The sequence below is a fragment of the Panthera uncia genome, assembly GCF_023721935.1.
Source record: "Panthera uncia isolate 11264 chromosome B3 unlocalized genomic scaffold, Puncia_PCG_1.0 HiC_scaffold_1, whole genome shotgun sequence".
NCBI lineage: Eukaryota > Metazoa > Chordata > Mammalia > Carnivora > Felidae > Panthera > Panthera uncia.
The window spans coordinates 93,190,497-93,209,640 of record NW_026057582.1 but is presented as its reverse complement, the minus strand read 5'-3'; the positions used below and the strand labels follow the sequence as shown (position 1 = coordinate 93,209,640).

The 19,144-nt window shown below is 43.6% G+C and overlaps 2 protein-coding genes and 2 pseudogenes across 2 annotated transcripts in view; 3 read left to right on the top strand and 1 right to left on the bottom strand.

Moving 5' to 3' along the window:
- GNB5 (G protein subunit beta 5) overlaps positions 1 to 5,849 on the top strand; it is a 52,172-nt gene extending 46,323 nt beyond the window's left edge. The window contains exons 9-11 of the mRNA XM_049613635.1: positions 1,017 to 1,113; positions 2,033 to 2,199; positions 3,454 to 5,849. Of these exons, the coding sequence (XP_049469592.1) occupies positions 1,017 to 1,113; positions 2,033 to 2,199; positions 3,454 to 3,465 (276 nt within the window). The 3' untranslated portion in view covers positions 3,466 to 5,849. The remainder of the gene's footprint in view (positions 1 to 1,016; positions 1,114 to 2,032; positions 2,200 to 3,453) is intronic.
- Positions 5,850 to 11,626: 5,777 nt separating this feature from the next.
- On the top strand, positions 11,627 to 15,430 carry BCL2L10 (BCL2 like 10). Its single transcript, XM_049611960.1, has 2 exons — positions 11,627 to 12,154; positions 15,268 to 15,430. Exons 1-2 carry the CDS (start codon positions 11,699 to 11,701, stop codon positions 15,388 to 15,390), a joined length of 579 nt encoding a protein of 192 aa, XP_049467917.1. The 5' UTR covers positions 11,627 to 11,698; the 3' UTR covers positions 15,391 to 15,430.
- On the bottom strand, positions 13,969 to 14,063 carry LOC125910495 (uncharacterized; annotated as a pseudogene).
- A 2,027-nt stretch (positions 15,431 to 17,457) lies between the features above and the next one.
- On the top strand, positions 17,458 to 18,715 carry LOC125910383 (T-complex protein 1 subunit delta-like; annotated as a pseudogene).
- The last annotated feature ends 429 nt before the right edge of the window (positions 18,716 to 19,144 follow it).

Genomic DNA, 19,144 nt, shown 5'->3' with positions numbered 1-19,144 from the left:
TGGAGTTAGGACCATTGGTACCACCCTTACAGAGGACAGTTTTGCCATACAAATCAAGAGCTTTTGTAACATCTCTACCCTTTGATCTGGTCATACTATTTCTTGGAAACAGTTTTATTCTAAAGACTCTATTCCTTAACTATTGTAAGGGAAACATCAGAGATGTGCATAAAGATTTTTACAGAAGAATGATCATCAAGGGGCACCTGGGTAGCTCAGTTGGTTAAGCATCCAACTGTTGATTTCTGCTCAGGTCATGATCTCACAGTTTGTGAGTTTGAACCCCACATGGGGCTCCTTGTTAACAATGCAGAGCCTGCTTGGGATTCTCCCTGCCTCTCTCCTGCTCGTGCATTCTCTCTCCGACTCTCTCTCTCTCTTTCTATCAAAAATAAGAAACTTAAAAAAAAAAGAATGGTCATTAACCTTTTATTTATAAAAGAGAAAAATTAGATAACAATCAAAAGGCATGGCTAAACATATTCTGATATATCCACATGAGGAATATGCAACAACCATGTTAGTCATGTGGTTTTGAAGATTATTTAATGATATGAGAAAAAAAAACTCATAACCTAATGTTAATAGAATTATGAGATATCCATTCCATTTAAATACACACACAAAATGGAAATAAGACTGAAGGAAATAGCCTAGATGTTAGTAAATACTTTCAGGATTTGGGGTGGTTTTTATTTCCTTCTTTAGGCATTTCTGCATTTTTCTGTATTTTCTACAATAAATATGTATCTTTTATCAGAAAAAAAGAAGGGTTTAATTTTTGCTTTTGTACCCCAAAAGTCTTCTGTATTTGCTGTTTCTTTGAATCTGTACTGATCCATGCAGATTATTAGGAATCAGAATTAAGGGAGAAACTACTAGGGGAGAAAACTGGAGATATATCCCTTATCCCTCAAACTACACAAGCCACCAGCACCTGCATATAGCCCTGTGGTCATCTCTTCACCAACCCAGAGCCAGAAATAAGTGCTTCTTTATCTTCTTTGTCACACCAGTGTCGCCTCTACGACCTCCGGGCAGACAGGGAGGTCGCCATCTATTCCAAAGAGAGTATCATATTTGGAGCATCCAGTGTGGACTTCTCCCTCAGTGGTAAGATTTTATTTCAGAAACATTCCCGGGACTGTAAGACAGGACCTAAATGAAACCCAGCTCTCGATCCAGCTTTCAGCTGAACTTCCTATGAACCAGTGTGTTAAGCAATCTACATCTGCACCAGTTTTCTTCCACGACCCCCCACCCCACCTCACCCTACCTGAAGTGGCCTCCCCTATCCTGTTCATTTTAAGGGAGATGAAGGCTATGCCCACCTAATGCTGTTCTTTGAGACAATGCTGTATGAAACTTCCTATCTGTAGTGCCTTTAATTAGTCATTTCCTCCTCGGCCTTCCATTCTCCCCTTCATACCTTCAGAGGTGGAGGGGGTGAAGCAGCAGTCCCCTTTCTCAATGCCCCGAAGCTCATGGCTCCTCTGACCTCACTGCTGGGGAGGCTGCTAGTGAAAGAGCAGCACTGATAGGACCATTCAGTTTCCCCAGACACAGCCCCCATTCTGCATCCATGCTTTTATGCGTGCAAGCTGCTTTGCTGCCTACGGTATCTTTTGCCTCCCTTCTCTGCCTGGTGAACTCCTACTCAGCCCTCATGAGCCAACTCATGTCCTTCCTCTGCAGTGCCCTCCTTGATCCCCCTTCCTCCATGGTCACACAGCACTTCACACACAGCTAAGCACTTCCATTACAGCCCTTATCACCTAGTGCTACCATGTGTTAATTTAGGTGTTTGCCTGCCTGCCTGCCTGCCTGCCTACCACCACCACCACCATCCACAAGGGACAGCAACTTCTCTGAATCCCCAGGGCAAAGCACAGTGCCTGGCACATAGCAGGCACTAAATCACTGTTGAATGAATGAATGGGCAAGTGACTGCTTGAGTGAGTCAGTGAAAGTCATGAAAAGAAAAACAAAGGGAGGAACTGGTTCAGTAAACATCATGTCCTTCTACTTTGAGGTCGCCTGCTGTTTGCTGGATACAATGATTATACCATCAATGTCTGGGATGTTCTCAAGGGGTCCAGAGTCTCCATCCTGTTTGGACATGAAAACCGCGTTAGCACTCTACGAGTTTCCCCCGACGGGACTGCTTTCTGCTCAGGGTCATGGGATCATACCCTAAGAGTAAGAGAGCAGCTCTTCTGTTTTACTGTGTGTGTGAGAGGAGAAGTGATTGGCCTTCTTAAAGCAGAGACTGAGGGCAATGTAGGCTGGGCTGTGTCAGCCGGAAAGAGCTCTAATTTCAGCTCTATGGCTACAGAAGGGATGAGTTGCCTGGGGAGATAGTGAATTCCCCCTCAATGCAAGTGTTCAGGCATAGATTAAACTGTGTATCAGCATGTAACTGAGGTAATAATTGAGGTAGGTGATCCAAAAGATTCCCTTTGATCCTACAAGTAGGATTCTTCTGATTCTAGCCTTTGGCAAACCACAGAGTGCCCCCAATAGTTCAGGGTTCTTATCCCACGGTGACATAGCCCTGTGAGACCCACAGGGGGGCTTTAGGGGACCCATGAAGCTCCTGAAATTATATGTCATATTTCATGTGTGTCCGTTTTTCTGGTAAAAGTGTCCTCTTGGCTTTCATCAGATTCTCAAAGAGCTCTATGATTTTGTTGGATGTTGGCTCCCCAGAAATATCTCCAAAATAGCCTGTTCATAATGCAAAACTAAATTTAGGGGACAAAGCACAAACGTGACAATCTTAGTGGCAGTCTTAGAAGGGGATAACAAAGACAGATGTTTATGAGGTGCTGGGCTGGGGAGTCTGGTTTAAGACCAGATGCAGGGATTTAATTAGGATTGGACAAATTTGTGGCATAATAGTTTAAAGATTGCTGGACACAGTGTTGGGGGAGGAAGAGGATTTTGAAGACAGTCTTGAAAAGTAACCAATCATTTTTGATGCTCTGTGTTGGCCTGAGAGAGGTCTTCTCTAAAGAGAGTAGTCGAGTCATCTACTCTTAGGATAAATACATTAAAGGATTTTTGTGAAGTTCCTAAAAACAACAAAGTTTTCTGTGACTTTATCTTCCTGGGCAAGTTTCCTAAATTAGTAGTCATGTTAATGTACTCAGTGTGGGTACAGATGGTTTTGGTACTTAGCCTAAGAGTTATAAGTCCCTAATAAGAAAGCACAGATGCCCTTCAGATGATTAACTAAGTGGGGCTGGGGGAATAGGTCCAAAGAAGTACCTTTGAGTTACCAGGAGTAAGGTGTAATCCATCCAAGACATGTGAGTGCTTTATTTTGGATGTGGGGTGTGAGTGTGTGTGTGTGTGTGTTTAATGTTGATTTTCTCTCTTTAAACTCCAGTTTTGTAAGTCATTAACTACTAAGGGACTACAAATTATCTGTTTGTGTTCGTGTCTTTGCAGGTCTGGGCTTAATCGTCTCTTCACAATGCACACCTGAGAGTAGAATTTGAAATCATCATATGTAAACAGATCTTTCTTCTAGAGGATCTGAGGGCTACTGCAACTTAGCTTAAAGGAGCAACTCTATGGCTGAAGTTCACTCAGTGTCCCCAATATTACCATTAAAACTACCACCCTTGGAAAGATACTGGTGTGAGCCTCCAGCACTAGGACACCTTCAAGTACAGTGTTTTGCATTTTGAACACTTTTTAAAATTTATCCATTTTTAAGGTTATTCTAGTTATATAGTCTCATCTCATTCTATTACCAACAGGATTCAGCATTTAACATATCCTGTAGTACTTCCTTAAATGAAATTTCTTTTCAGAGCACTTTAAAATCTGATTCCTCTCAGTGTGCACTGTCTTTGGAACCTTCCTCTAGAAGTGCTGATCTTAATGCACTACATGAGGCAGACTGTGCTGACTAGTCTGTGATAGAAGATTCCAATTCCAAATGTAATTGGAAAATAATCACTTTTTTTTAAGTTTATTTGTTTATTTTGAGAGAGAGTATATGTGCATGCGTGGGGGAAAGGCAAAGAGAGAGGGAGAGAGAGAGAATCCCAAGCAGACTCTGTGCTGTCAGCACAGACCCCAATGCAGGGCTCGATCTCACGAACCTGTGAGATCGTGACCTGAGCCGAAATCAAGAGTTGGATGCTTAACCTACTGAGCTACCCAGGTGCCCCTGGACATAATCACTTTGTAAAAATTTTCTTATTGTAATAATTTCTTTTTCAGTCTGGTAGTGTCTTTTTCAGATCAAACATTTCCATCTCTGTGAACAGTTCTAAATGAAGGAGAGATAGGCATTGAGTGGACAGGATGTTTGATTTATGAATTCTGTGATGATGCAATCACTTGGACAGGATATTTCCTGTCATTGAAGAGTAAAGCTGAATGCTGTTTGTGACACAAATGCTTCTCAGAGCAATCAGAACCTTTCTGTGCAGGAACACAAGACTGCAAACTTATTTAAAAACCTGTTAGTAATAGATGTTCTAGAATTAATAGCATCCACTCAGGCTAAAGTAGATCATATCCATATAAAGTATATTCATATTTATTGCATTGAAAAAGTAATTACATATGCAAATTAACTGATACGTCTTGAGTAATAATGTCTTTGCTGCTCTTATATTGAGAAAAAATAACATAAAAAATACCTTGTCTTTATTTGAAATTCAGCATTTCCTTCTGGAAGACACCAAGAATTTTTGTTATGGGATCCCTTTGTCCTTTTTTGTTTTTAAGGTGTTGAGGGCTCTTCTTTCATTCATAAACATGACCTGCATTACTTAATCAAACAGAAGGTCACCTCACACACCAAAAATCATTCCCGGTGGAGGCCTGCCCTGGGGGTGGTCTGGGGTCCTGTGGTGCCCTTGGGCTTGTGTGCTGAGGGCCCTTGGTCATCCAGTCTCCTCTCTTGGCCCTGCTCCAGCCTGGCCCTTCTCCTAGTAGTAGTTCTGGCCCTGCTGTTCAGAGAGGCCCTCTGAGAGCTGGAGCAGGGCATGGCCATCAGACAGGTCTGGCCCTGGGCCTCCTGCAAACATCAGGGTGTATGCCAGGCCCACCCTCAAAGCTACTGGTTTAGGTATCATAATGGGCCAGTCAAAAATAAGCTAGGCTAGCTTTTCCATTAATTATTTTTAAGTAAATATAATGGTTAGATTCAGTCATTTGCCAAGCAAACATTTTACTGAGGGTTTTACTACACAGCAGGCCTTGGGGTAGAGAGAGAAATGTACAAGGCCCCTGCTTGACTCCAAAGAGCCCAGAATGAGCCACCTTCTCTCCCCTTGCCCAGTGGAATCCAGTCTGGGCAAGGGCTCAGGGAAATGGGCCTAGCCAGCTCCTGCCAGCTGATTAAGGGTCAGGCCCCTGAGTGTGTCTCACAGAATTCCCAAGCTGCACTCCCAGAACATCCCAGAGTTTGTTCCTCGTCTCCTAGTTATAGCATCCCCTTCCCTCTCTCCTACAGACCCTTTAGTGTCTCTGCACTCTGACCTGGACCTCCTAGAAGTGAAGGAATACAGGACAAAAGAAAAGTCACCTAGACTATGGGGAGGCAAATTCAAGGTTATGTTTGGAGAGGCAGAGAGCATCTTCAGTATATGTGCAAAAATGGCCCATAACTTTCCAATCAAAAAAGCTTTGGGGGAAAAAAAAATGATGAACGTATTCCCTAGAACACTCACTTACCCACGTTGGCAGTAAACCACCGCCCACCGTAAGTATTTGATTTCACAGTGGGTGTTGTTTAGTATTTATTAATGAAATACTTGGTTTGGAATATACCACACCATGTGGGGACTCCAGGGTAACTCCGGTAATAAATTGTATTTTGCATATTGAAAATAAGGCTGAGTGGAGTTTTTTAATCAGTTTTTCTTCTCTTTCCTTTTTTTTTTTTTAAAGGATTTGGGGGCAAGCTACCAAACCAATTGTGGTGAAGGGTCCATATGAATGTACCCTTGGGTGTGCACAGCTAGAGAATGGTTAGGCAAAAAGGGTGGGTCAGGTAAGGAGGGGTGTGGTGATGGACATTTATGGGAAATACCTGTGAACTGAAATCAAGGCAGTTGCTTTGGCGCTGCCGGCCTCGCAGAAGTGGGGCCCAGCTGCCAGCCCTCTTCTGGAATGAGCTAGAGACCAGAGGCAGGCGCTCCCTATCTACTTCCCTCTTTCACCCCTTGACCTCCTCCACACCTTCCCTAGATTACAAGTGGCTTAAAGGCAGCAAAAGGTCATAAAGGTGTTTGTGCCCCGGACTCTCACGGTTACTTGGCCAGCTGACTGGAAGGTGGCACCACTGACACCAGGACCCATCTGTAAGTTAGATGGGGATAGCATGGTGACAAAGGGTGTGCACCTAGGTTCAGACCCAGCTGTACCTCTATCATAGGATACATGATACCTGAATTTCTCAGCCTCAGTTTCCTCATGTGTAGAATGGGAGAACACTAAAATATGTAAAGCACCTACCTCAGCCTTTGGCGCATCTTTAACAACAGTTCCCTGTTTCCTCCATCTGTCCACCATCCTTCCTGCCCCACCACCCCTTCCTACACCCCCCCCCCTCTTCTCTTTTTCCCATGCCTACCCCCTGCCTCCATCTCCTCTGGTCCTCACTATTTCCCTTCCCTTGCTTTTTCTTCACTTCAGCCCTCCCCCCATTTCCTCCCCCTCCTTAAGCAGCCCCCAATCATGTATCAAAGTAGTAATTATCATCCAGTAGAGATTCATCTGGGCCAGTGGTTCTTAAGGTATTTGGTCTTAATGATCCCTCTACATTCTTAAAAATTATTGAGTTTTGGTTATGTGGATTATATCTATTGTATCTATTATCATATTAGAAATTAAAACTGAGAAAATTGTAAAACACAAGAATACAGAAGCCCATATTCCATTGGTGATGCTTTTACCAGATAACAGTAGCCTCTGGATAACTCCCCAGAGAATGGGAGTCTTAAAATACACAAATACAAAAAAAGAGTATAATTATGAAAATAGTTTGGACCTTGGGGGGCCTCCTGAAAGGGTCTCAGGATTGGGCCTATACTTTGAAACAGCTGATGGGGCTAATGATCCCTTCTCAAGAACCACTGTGTGAGAACCCCCCCTGAGGGCAGTAAGGCCCTCACAGGAGCTTGGGAAAAAAGGAGGGTGGGGATGAGGATCATTGAAAGGAACTGGAGGAGAGGTCGTCAAAGGAGGTTCCAAAGGGGCACAGAGAGGCAGTTGGGAAAGGCTAGAGGCCAACCGGGGCCTGTGGAATGCTAAAAATCTTTTCAGATGAGGGCCACTTAGGATCCTGGGGTAATCCCAGTAGATAGGTTAAGTTAACTGGGGTTGGAGTTGGGGCCCGTATTGCTGCCAGCTGACTTTCTCCCAAGCCCTATAGAGCTCGCTGAGCAGGGAGGTGTAGATCTGCATTTCCCAAATCTGCCTGCTGAGAAAAACCATGCAGGTCAATAGCAGGTTAAAAATATGGGTCCTAAAACTATAGATATAGTTTCTGGAGATCTGGACTGGGAAGGACTGCACAGGGCCAGGGATTCTGATGAGGCAAGTCGGGGGAAAGCTCTCAGTGAATCTTTTTGTCTCTGTGGATCCTTTCCAAGAACATGAGGCTAAACCACTCACCCTTTCACCCGTGATAGGAGAAAATCAAGTCACTCTTTAAAGCGTAGCACAGACCCTTCATTCTCTAGATGGGACGTGGCTGGAGCTAGGCTGGCCTTCAGGACTGATCAGTCTCCAGAGTAGGCTGACTCACAGCCATTTCTGGTGAAAAAAATGAAATTAGTATGTTTGTGTCATTGTATAAAGGATGCAGACCCTCTAGTGAGGAGATGGGCTCAGGAATGATGCTCTAGTTAATTTAACTGCATAAATAAAAACGAACAACTAAATATAAGTATGGTATGAACATTTATGCAAAGGTGGTGACAATTGAAAATGCATCTTTGAACCAAATACATCACTGGTGAATACTTAACCTTATTGTAAACCAGGAACCATGAACCAGAGGTCAGCCCATCTGTGCTCCCCAGTAACAGGCATCTTCACACCCCTAGGTCTGTACCCAAGAGAAATGAAGACCTGCCCACACAGAAACTTGAACACAAATGTGCACAGTAGCCCAAAGTGGAACATCTCAAATGTTCAACAACTGAGGTATGGATGAACAAACTGCGGCATATCAATATGATGGGATATTACTCGGCCATAAAAAGGAATGAAGGGCTGATTCATGCCACAACATGGATAAACCTTGAAAACATTATGCTAAGCAAAAGAAGCCAGATATAAAGGACCATGCCATATATGAGTCCATTTATATGAAATATTCAGAATAGGTAAATCCACAGAGACAGAAAATAGATTGGTGGCCACTTAGGGCTCGGGTTGGGATGAATGGGTAGGGACTGCCAATGGGTATAGGATTTCCTTTGAGGTAAGGGAATTAGATAGTGATGTCTGCACAACTCTGGGAATATACTAAAAACCACTGAATTATATACTTTGAAAAGGGTGGACTTTATGGTATGTGAATTATATCACAGTTAAGCTGTTAAAAAATATATGGAAAAAATAGGTAGTCTGTAGCTATTTTCAGTATTTACAAAACAAAACAAAACAAAGAAACCAGATAGGTAAGACTCACCAACACGTCACATTTTGATTTTTGGTTAAAAGTGGTTGGACGAGGGGCGTCTGGGTGGCTTGGTTGGGTGTCCGACTTCAGTTTAGGTCATGATCTCAAGGTCCGTGAGTTCGAGCCCCACGTTGGGTTCTGTGCTGTCAGTTCAGAGCCTGGAGCTTGCTTCGGATTCTGTGTCTCCTTCTCTTTCTGCCCCTCTCCCACTCATGCTCTGTTTCTATCAAAAAATGAATAAACGTTAAAAAAAATCAAAAGTGGTTGGACGAGTGAGCATGGGAAACCCTGGTTAGTTCATATTAACAATAAAAATTTCTCTGTAAAGAACTTTTCCCATGTGCCAGGCACTGTGCTAAGCACCTTGCATGCACCAACTCATGTAATCCTTGTAACAGCCATATGGTGCAGGTAGGTTATTATTTGCATTTTTTAGATGGGGAAATTGAGCGTAGGAGAGTTGAATAAGTTGCTCATGGCTGCATAGCTTCTAAGTGGCAGAGCCCGAATTTTAACCAAATCTGACTGCAAACTGCCTTCTTGCATCCTGTGGATCAGAAATTATGTGTAGAGGTTAATTCGTTCATTTTCTGTTCGGTTCAACTGATAATTATTAGGAGTTAACCAATGGCAGGGCCAGAAGATTTACCACTCACCCCCAAGCTACTCCTAATCTAAGAAAAAACTGTGCTTGCTACTAAAATATAATGTTCAAAAAGGTAAAATCATGGATCTCTGGCAAATCAAACATGATCACACATCAAAACATTTATTTAACTCAATGAGGGAACCCCTAAGATGTCAAAAACAGTTTGAATCAGAGCTTGATGTACAGAGATTTATACTCCCTTCTCACAAAATTCATTTGGCTCACTATAAATAAATCACTGACGTTGGTACACCAGGCACCCAGCAATACTGCTGGCCAGCTGAACCTTTGTAGGGAGAATTCTATTGTTGCCATACTCTCTTCCTGTTCCCATAGCCTCTTTGTTCACAGACCCTAGAGCAAGCACTGTCATGGCTAGGTAAAGAAGCTCTCTGACATCCACAGACCACAGAATTTTGTCTACCTGATTATTGAGTCTGCTCTGCAGTGGCTGCCCTTTTGGGGCGTTCATATGAGACATGAATATCTTCAGTCTGTACCCATCCAGAGGGATTCGGCCACATTATCTCTTTCCAAGATTTCCTTGTCACCAATCTTCCAATCCTGTTCTTTTCAAGGCCCTGATCATCCAGCCAAATCATTCAGCAACTGCCCAAGAATCAATGTAGATCTGTACTCTGGCCATCTCTCACTCCAGACCTAGTGGACAATCAAATATCTGGCTTGAATCCCTGTCCACTGGGAGGATTTTCCTTTACCACTGTCTTCACAGTCACCCCTGAGTGGGGTTGTGATGCTACAGCTGTCCACTCTCATGTGGTACCAGCACACCATATAGACCCATCTGTAATGGGTCCCTCAGTCAACTGATCCTAAGCAATCCCTTGGAGGCCACAGGCATGGAATGAGGGAGGGGGCAAAGCAACAGGAGTTGGTGTTATAGGACTCTGAGCCACCTGCTCATGCAATTTACTTGTACTTTATGGACCCCCCCTGAGTTCAGGCATATATATGTTTACACATGATGACAGATTGCTGCTGTGTATGTCCAATGTATGTCTAGGTAGGTCAGACAACATTCACATGAGAGCTCAAGCTACATGGTCAGTACTGTGGTTAGCCATTCAACTTCTACCAAGGTCCAGTAGCAAGCCAGAACCTGCTTCTTGAAAGAGTAGCTACCTGCAGAAAAGGACATAGATTTGCTTTGAAAACCTAGAGGTCTGTGCTGTAATTCTCCTATTGGTGTTTGCTGGAGGCTACATACAGCATCCCTATTTGACACATTAAGTATCATGGGATCTATTGGATCATAAGACCCACGTGGTAGACCAGCTTGTACTATAGCCTGCATATGCTACAGAACCTTCTCTTGTCCTCCCCAATCCACTAGGCTGTATAGATGGGTTGAAGTCACACTCATATGTGGTGTATGTTGCCTCCAAAATCCAAAAGGACCTACCAGGTGTCGTACCTCTTTTTTCTTGTAAGTGATACAAGATGCAGGAAACTCATCTTTCACCCTGAATGGGATATTTCAACATCCTCCAGACCACTGAACCCCCAGAATTTTCAATGAGGATACCAATTCTGGATCAGTCTGGGTCCAATCAGGAGAAAGAAGCCATACAGTATCATGAACAGAGAAAGGTTAATATAAGAAGTATTAACTAAAATATGGGATCGGAATAATGAGGAATTGACCAATAAAAAGTAAAGACAATTCTATGCAATATAAGAACGGTAGGTACCAGAAGCAGCCACTATCCTGGAGCTGAGTACTGAACCAATCCCACTATAGTGATAATTAAACCCTACTGTGATGGCTTCTTTCTTTGTTTCATCACTAGGGTTCTTGAGAACAGGGACCACGTGCTTTGTTCTCCATTACATCTCCTGTGCTAACAGGCTCCGAATGAACAAATACAGCCAGCATTGGCACTCCAGCAGCCTGCAGGAGACATCCTTTTTCCTGCCGCATATGCCAGATCCAAAGAAGGGTATCTCCAACATACACCTGGATGCTTCTGTCCAATCGGGAGATGCTGATAATCCTTGCAAGGGAGTCGTCAGTGGAGCGCTATGTGTAGCTTTCGTCAATTTCTTCTTAAAATGAGGAGGCAAAAATCTAGCCCAACTTCCCAGACTGTCCCCTCCGGGTTCTTAGTCCCCAGGCCCAGAACTAAACAGTAAGCCCAAAGAAGTCTCACTCTGTTTCTGATCGCTCTGCGAATGCGTGCACACCACTGGGCCTGGCCTTTGGGACCAGAACAGGTGCACACGGGATTCCTATCAAAGCCTCCTCTCCAGACCTAGAAAAAACAACTGCCCGGCGGAATCCCGGAGGGGCGTGCCGGCCCCTCCCTGGGCGGAGGCGCAGCCAGGCCTAGAAAACAGCGTCGGGTCGGGCCCCCGGCAGGGGTTAGGTCATGGCTGACGCGTTGAGGGAGCGCACGGCGCAGCTACTGACTGACTACCTGGAGTACTGCGCCCGGGAGCCCGGCAGCCCCGCGCGGACGCCGTCCACGCCCGAGGCCGCGGTGCTGCGCTACCTGGCCGCCCAGATACGGCAGCGCCACCAGCGTTTCTTGTCGGCTTACCGCGGCTACCGCGGAAACCGCGTGGAACTGGTGGCGCGGTTGGAGCGGGATTTACTCTCCAACCCCCAAACCCTCAGTTGGGGCCATGTGGTAGCGCTCTTGACCTTCGCGGGGACGCTGCTGGAGAGACCGCCGCCGGGGACCTACTTGAACCTGACGCCGGGCCAGCAACAGGAGCTGGAGTGGGAGACCAACGTTGGCCAGGACTGCCAGCACCTGGTGGCTTTGCTCTGCAATCGGCTCACCGGACGGCATCGGGCCTGGCTGGAGGCTCACGACGGCTGGGTGAGGCGGGGGGGAGGGGGGGTACCTGGGGTGTGGGGACCGGGCAGGCAGCCAGGGACGCGCCCACGTGGCCAGCACCGGGAGGGACCGCAGGGCGTCAGCCTGATGGGACGTTCCTTTCAGCACGACGAGGACATTTTGTGTAAAGTCCGGCTTTCTCCTCTCTTGGTATTGACAGATGGGTAGAAACCGCCCTTGCTAGCCGGCTGTCTTATTAGCTCATTATGAAGCAGCGGTGCACAAGCTGGTTTGCACACTTGGGCCTTACCCTTGCAGGGTCCTAGGGGTTTTAGGATGCGCCCGCGTTGGGTCTGGATGCTTTGCTCATATAGAGATCCCCAAACTGATAGAGTCAGCAGTGGAGTGACCCTGGGCCAGGTGGATTCTTTCTCCTCTGCCTATTAAACCTTTAGAGAGACAGGCCCCACAGCGCTGCAGGTTGGAGAGCACCAGCCTAAAACGTTAAGAATGAAAAAGCATCCCGTGGCTGAGCTCCCAACACCTCTCGGGAGGAGCAGAGGCCAGGGGTGTTGAAGTGTATGCAGGCACCCAATGGTGGTATTGTCTCTGGATTCCTTAACTCTAATCCACTGCACCCAGCCCTTAATTGGATGATAACCAGGTGCTCTGGCTTTCAGCTGTAGGTCATTGATCTGTGGTGTGAGCTAGAGGGGCAGGACATTGCCTTGCAGCTCCTAAATCGATTTCATGATCAAGGAAAGCCCACCACCCTTCAGTAAGAGGGTAGCATGCCTCTCGATTTCTGAGCTAAACTGTTCCTTTCCTCTCTTTCTACTGAAGTTGAATCAAGGACTGCAGTGACCCAGGTTACAGAATAAATATAACCAAACTATTAAAACCAACAATTAAAACAAAATCCAAGAGGAGCGCCTGGGTTGCTCAGTCGGTTCAGAGGCTGACTTCTCCTCAGGTAATGATCTCACGGCTAGTGAGTTTGGGCCTTGCATCAAGTGAGTTCGGGCCTGGCATCAGTCTTTCTGCTGTCTGTACATAGCCCCTTCAGATCCTCTTTCCCTCTCTCTTTGCCCCTCCCCCCACTCTGTGTGTGTGTGCGCACGCGCGCATGTGTACGCGCACGCGTGCGGGCGCTCAAAAATAAACATTAAAAAAATCCGGAGAGTTAAGGAAGACCCTGCAGGAAATTTAGCCTCCTGTTGGCAGTTGGCATCACCTGTGGTGGTGAATTGGATTCTATCTGTGGAGGAGAGGTAGTATCTGAATCAGAACCTTGACCTTAGATGAACAACTTGAGGTGTTAGTTCCTGCATTCTTACTGGTGTGTGTGCTGGTCTTCAACCATCCAAGCCTATGATCCCTAAGAAGCCCACCTGAGCCATTTGTCTTAAGAAGGCATTTGGCCCCTGAGGACCCTCTGCACTTCAAGAGGAAACTGGGAGGAGGTCATTATTTTCATTTTGGCTAAATAACATTGACTAAGGAATAATCCTTTAACATCAAGAAGCTCCTATTCCCCCAACTGTGTAAAAGGGACATGCCCACACCTCTCCCCTACAGTTAAAATGCCACTATCTGGACTTCCATTCCTTTCCTCTCTCTTTCTCTGAATGGAGCTACTTGCTTTATTGTCTTAGGTGATAGTTGTCAACCTAGTGATTTGCCAGTTTCCCAAATGGCATCTGCCCTTTGCTCAGGAAAGAGCGTGATAGTCTACCTTCCTCTTAGGTTTTTTATTCTTTGAATTTTTTTTTATTTTTATCTTTTTCATTTAAAATTCCAGTGTAATTAACATACGGTGTTAGATGCACATTAACTCAGAGGTATACTATAGTGATTAAAATACGGAATGCTTCATGAATTTACTTGTCATCCTTGCCCAGAGGCCGTGCTAATCTTCCAGTTTTAATATAAGTGTTGCCAAAGCAAGCACTTTTTTTAAAAATTGAAGTATAGTTGACATACAATATTATATTAGTTTAAAGGTATATGACAGTGTGATTCAGCAATTACATTATGGAATTCTCAACATAAGTCTGTCACCATACAAAGCTATTAAATATTGACTGTATTCTCTGTGCTCTACCTTTCGTTCCTGTTTTGTTTAATTTTATAACTATTAATCCCCTTGACCTATTTTGCCTATTTCCCCACCCTGCTCCCCTCTCACAACCACCACTTTGTGTTCTGTGTTTATAAGTCTATTTCTGTGTTTGTTGAGTTCTTTTGTTCTTTAGATTGCACATATAAATGAAATGATGTTTTTTGTCTTTTCTCTGACTTATTTCACCTAGCATAATGCCCTCTAGGCCTATCTATGTTGTTGCAAATGGCAAGATCTCATTCTTTCTTATGGCTAAGTAATATTCCATTTTGTATACATACCACATTGCCTTTATCCATTCATTCGTCGATGGACACTGGAGTCATTCTGTAGTTTGGCTATTGTAAATACTGCTGTAATGAACATAGGGGTGCATATCTCTTTTTGAATTAATGGTTTTTTTTCTTCAGGTAAATACCCAGAAGTGGAACTTCAGGGTCCTATGACATTTCAATTTTGGAATTTTTGGAGGAACTGCCACACTGTTTTCTATAGTGCTGCACCAATTTACATTCCCACCAACAGTTCTCTTTTCTATACACCCTCAGCAACTTTTGTTATTTTATGTTTTTGATACTAGACACTCTGTGGTGAAGTGACCTCTCATGATTTTGATTTGCATTTTCCCTAATGATTAGTGGTGTTGAGCATCTTTTCCTGTCTGTTGGCCATCTGGATGTCTTTGGAGAAATGTCTGTTCAGGTCCTCCACCCATTTTTCATTAGATTATTTGGTGGGAAGGGAGATTGGTATCCTCTTAGCTTTTGAAAACAAGTCAAAAGAGGAGTATTCGTTCTGTGACATAGTTAAGTGTCTCCTATTTCCTTCTTTGTTCTATGTTGGACTATTTCTTACAAATCCTAACTCAAAAGTTCCTAAGTACAAGTTGCCTCCTGGTCAGTATTTACTTTTTTCTACTTGTTAAATTCGGGAGTTATCTTACTATTGAATCCAAAGCTCCAGTGTGTTTTATTGAGTTCAGATGTGGGGCATTATGAAGCCATCTAATTCCCCTTCTCCCTCCCCCTTGTAGGATGGCTTTTGTCTCTTCTTCTCACCCATGCTGCCATCTTCTTGGAGAAGACTGCTGGTCCAGGCTTTTCTGTCATGCTTTACAGTAATGATCTTAATCTACTTCTGGAGAAGATTATCGTGAGTTGTAACATTTTTAGCCCATTTCTACCTGCCTAACTGTGACCAGCCAACTGAATTTGAGATGTGAGAGAATAGAATAGAGTAAACCATGCTCTGAGACATTTTCACCTGCATTTATCTGAGGAGTCCTGTGGTGATGACTCAGAGTTTTAACTCCTGGCAAGTATCAGAGGTATTAGGACAAAGGTACAAATGGCTCTTCTTTGGGGGAAATGGATTCTCAAGGCTCATTGCTCTAAAGAATTGCGGAAGAAACTACAAATTTTATTTAGTAGGGAACATGGTGCTTTTTGCTACATTTGGATAAGAGTGAATATGTGTCCACAATTTCATGTGCTTCTGCTGACTGATTCATCAAGGCAGTCTGTCAGGGATGAAATACCAAAAGCCCTCCAAGTCCCAGTTTGACAAGGAATGTAATATTTAAAACTTTTATAAGGAATTCTCTCTAAATCCTTTGAAACCTAATTACTAATTCTACCTTTCTAGATTTTATATATTTTTCTGACTTCAATAAATTGTTAACTATCTTTAGATTTTTAATAAATTTATATATCTTTTTAAAAATGTTTGTTTTCTTTGGAATTCAATAAGACATTATTCTTAGGAGTAACTTGAATGGATGAAAATTTTCTTTTACTGTCTTTTAAAATATACATATAATTCTGTATTTTAAATGTTGAATCAATGCACAAGCTCATAAGAAGTTCTTTTCTTCCACCTTCTACTCTGCAGTTAATCCACCACCTGCAAGGTGATGGAGAGGAAAACTTTACCCTCTTAGGTTCTCCAGCTGAGGACTGTGAATTTAGCAGACACAAGACTGATTAACAAGTGAAAAATATATGGATCTTATTTGCTGTTTTTACTGGAGACTTTATAGAAAAGTGAAAACTTCAAAGAAGTGTGTAGATTCAGGACTTACCATTTTAACAAAGAGTGATAAATTGTGAAACAAGTAAGCAAAGGAAAGGCGTTGGACTTCTAGAGGTGGTATATTCTGGGGAAAGTGACTAGGAAATAGATGGGGGAAAACCAGTGGAAGATAAGGGTTATTTTAGTCAAGTTCACACAGATGGTTCTTGGTGTGGATTACCTTCTCCAATGATGAGTTTTCTCCCCTTCCTGGTATAAGAGGGCACGTTTCTCAGGGCACCTGGCTGGCTCAGTCAGTAGAATGTGCAACTCTTGAGCTCAGGGTTTTGCATTTGAGCCCCACATTAGGGATAGAGATTACTTCAAAAAATCTTTACAAAAAGGGCACCTTTCTCACAGAAAATTTATGCCATACTTTTAGGCAGAAAAGTGGAGGGCAGAGAGCCCTTCCTGTATGTGCTATTTCTCGGTTGCCTTCAGTTCAAAATAATATGCCAAAGTTTTATATTTTGGAGTGATCTGTTCTAATCCACTTTAGTGGTTCACAGGGCTCACCATTATTCTGTAGCGAGCCAGAATCCACATCCATCTGTCCTTTCTGAGCCCACCCAGACCCGCTAAGCTTGCCATATCCAAACAGGGGTACTCTGGAGCCAGTGCTTACCAGGGCTGCTGGCAGCCCCAAGAAAAGCACCTATGAGGACCACAGCAAGCTAACCCAAATCTACTTGAACTTCTCCATGGCGAAAGTTGTTGCTGATGCTATCAGAACAAGCCTGGGACCAAAAGGATAAAATGATTAAAGATGGGAAAGGTGATTTGACCATTACGACTGATGGCACCACCATTCTGACACAAATGTAAGTGTTGTATCCGGCAGCCAGAAGGCTGAGGAAGCTGTCTGAGGCTCAAGATAAAGAAGCATGAGGTGGCACCACATTGGTGGTCATCACTGCTGGTTTTCTTAGACTTGAGTATCAAGCTTTTTCAGAAAAGGATTCACCCAACCATCCTTTCCAAGGCATTCCAGAAGGAATTGGAAAAGGAGGGTATATTGAAATCTTAACACGTCTTGACCCATGGAACTAGGTGACAGAGAAACTTAAATATTGTAGCCACTTCATTGATCTCAAAGGTTTTCTGTGTTTAAGTCTGCTTTCTCCAGTAAGTGGAAATGCAGTGAAGGAAGTGAATGACGGACTCAGCCACTGCTACTGGTGTAGATCTTACAGATACCAAAGTAGTTAAACCTTGAGGGCATTGTGCCAAGTAAAGTATAGTCTGATGAAGAAAGACAAATACTGATGATCTCTTATAGGCATAATAAAAAAAAAACTGAAAAATTGAAAAAAAAAACAACATCATTGATACCAGGTTGGTAGTTACCAGGGACAGGGAATGGGCGATCAGTTTTGTTTTAGTTTAAATAAATGTTTTTATGTATGTATAGATATGCTGTATGTATAGTTATGTATGTATAGTTTATATATAAACTATATATAGCTTAAATATATAAAGAAACTGGGTGGGACAAATGATGACTGCAAGTTGGTGGAAGGGCTGGTTCTCACCCAAAAGATGAGCTAACCAGAGTTGAAAAGGCTAAGATTGGGCTTATTCAGTTTTCCTTATCTGCTCCCAAAACAGATAAAGATAATCACATAGTAGTTTCTGATATGCCCAGATGGGCCCAGTGCTAAGAAGAGAGAGCCTGTATTCTAAATTCAGTGAAGCAAATTTTTAAAACCGGTTGTAACGTTCTCCTACAGAAGTCTATTCTTAAGAGATGCTCTCTGTGATCTTGCATTACATTTCCTGAACAAAGGACGATCATGGTGGCTAGGGATATTGGAAGAGAAGACACTGACGTCATCTGTTAGACAACTGGATCCAAGCCAGTTGCTCATATTGACCAATTCACCGGTAACATGGTAGATTTTGCTGAGCTGGCTGAGGGGATAAAACTGTTCAAGATCACTGGGAAAGAGTTCTAATTGTGCATGGTTCTAAAAAATGGTGACTGAAGAAGCGGAGTGCTCCATTCATGATGCCCTATGTGTTATTTGCTGTTCAGTGAGGCGAGAGCTTTTATGAGAGGTGGTACTCCAGAAACAGAGTTGGCACTATGGTTAACAGAATATCCGTGAACATTGAGTGGTATGGAATCCTGTGTTCTAATGCAGCTGTAATGGAAGTCATTCCATCTACACTAACTGAAGCTGCTGGCCTGAATCCCATTTCTGCAGTACTAGAACTAAGAAACTGGCATGCCCAAGGAGAAAAACTACAGGCACTAATGTCCAAAAGGGTGGTATTTGCAATTATTTTGGAAGAACTTTGTTGTCCAGCCTTTGCTGGTTTCAGTCAGTGCACTGATTCTAGCAACCAAAACTGTCTGGAATGTTGTACAAATTGATGTGGCTAACAGTAATCTGGGTAACACTGGCTGACTGGCATCGTCATGGCCACTGATAGTGTGGCTGGAGTAGGAAACAGCCTTGGTGTTCCTTGTTCTTCCATTTGGCATTTGCTTGAGATGGTATTTACACAACCTAACGAAAATACTAAATACGTGGTTTCAAAAAATAGTATGGTATCCCTCCAGGCCTTCCTGGCTATTACTAAAACTGGACCTGCTCTTGTGCCTAGTCTTATGAACCCTTTGTCTTCAGAACATTTGGCTCTGCCTCGCTGTTCTGTCCCAGGCGTCAGCACACAGCCCACTTCAGATCCTGTCTCTGTCTCTGTCTCTCTCTGTCTCTGTCTCTCTCTCTCTCTGCTGCACCCCCCTCAAAAATAAACATTAAAAATATCCTTGGCAATTTTTGTGAATTGTTTAAAGTGAGTTCTGAAAAACCCTTTATAAAGAACCCATTCAG

Bases quoted from the DNA above. Each gene is read 5' to 3' on its own strand.
- BCL2L10 (XM_049611960.1), top strand. From the start codon at position 11,699: ATGGCTGACGCGTTGAGGGAGCGCACGGCGCAGCTACTGACTGACTAC. The intron at 12,155-15,267 runs GTGAGGCGGGGG...TCCCCCTTGTAG, and splicing joins TGGAGGCTCACGACGGCTGG to GATGGCTTTTGTCTCTTCTT.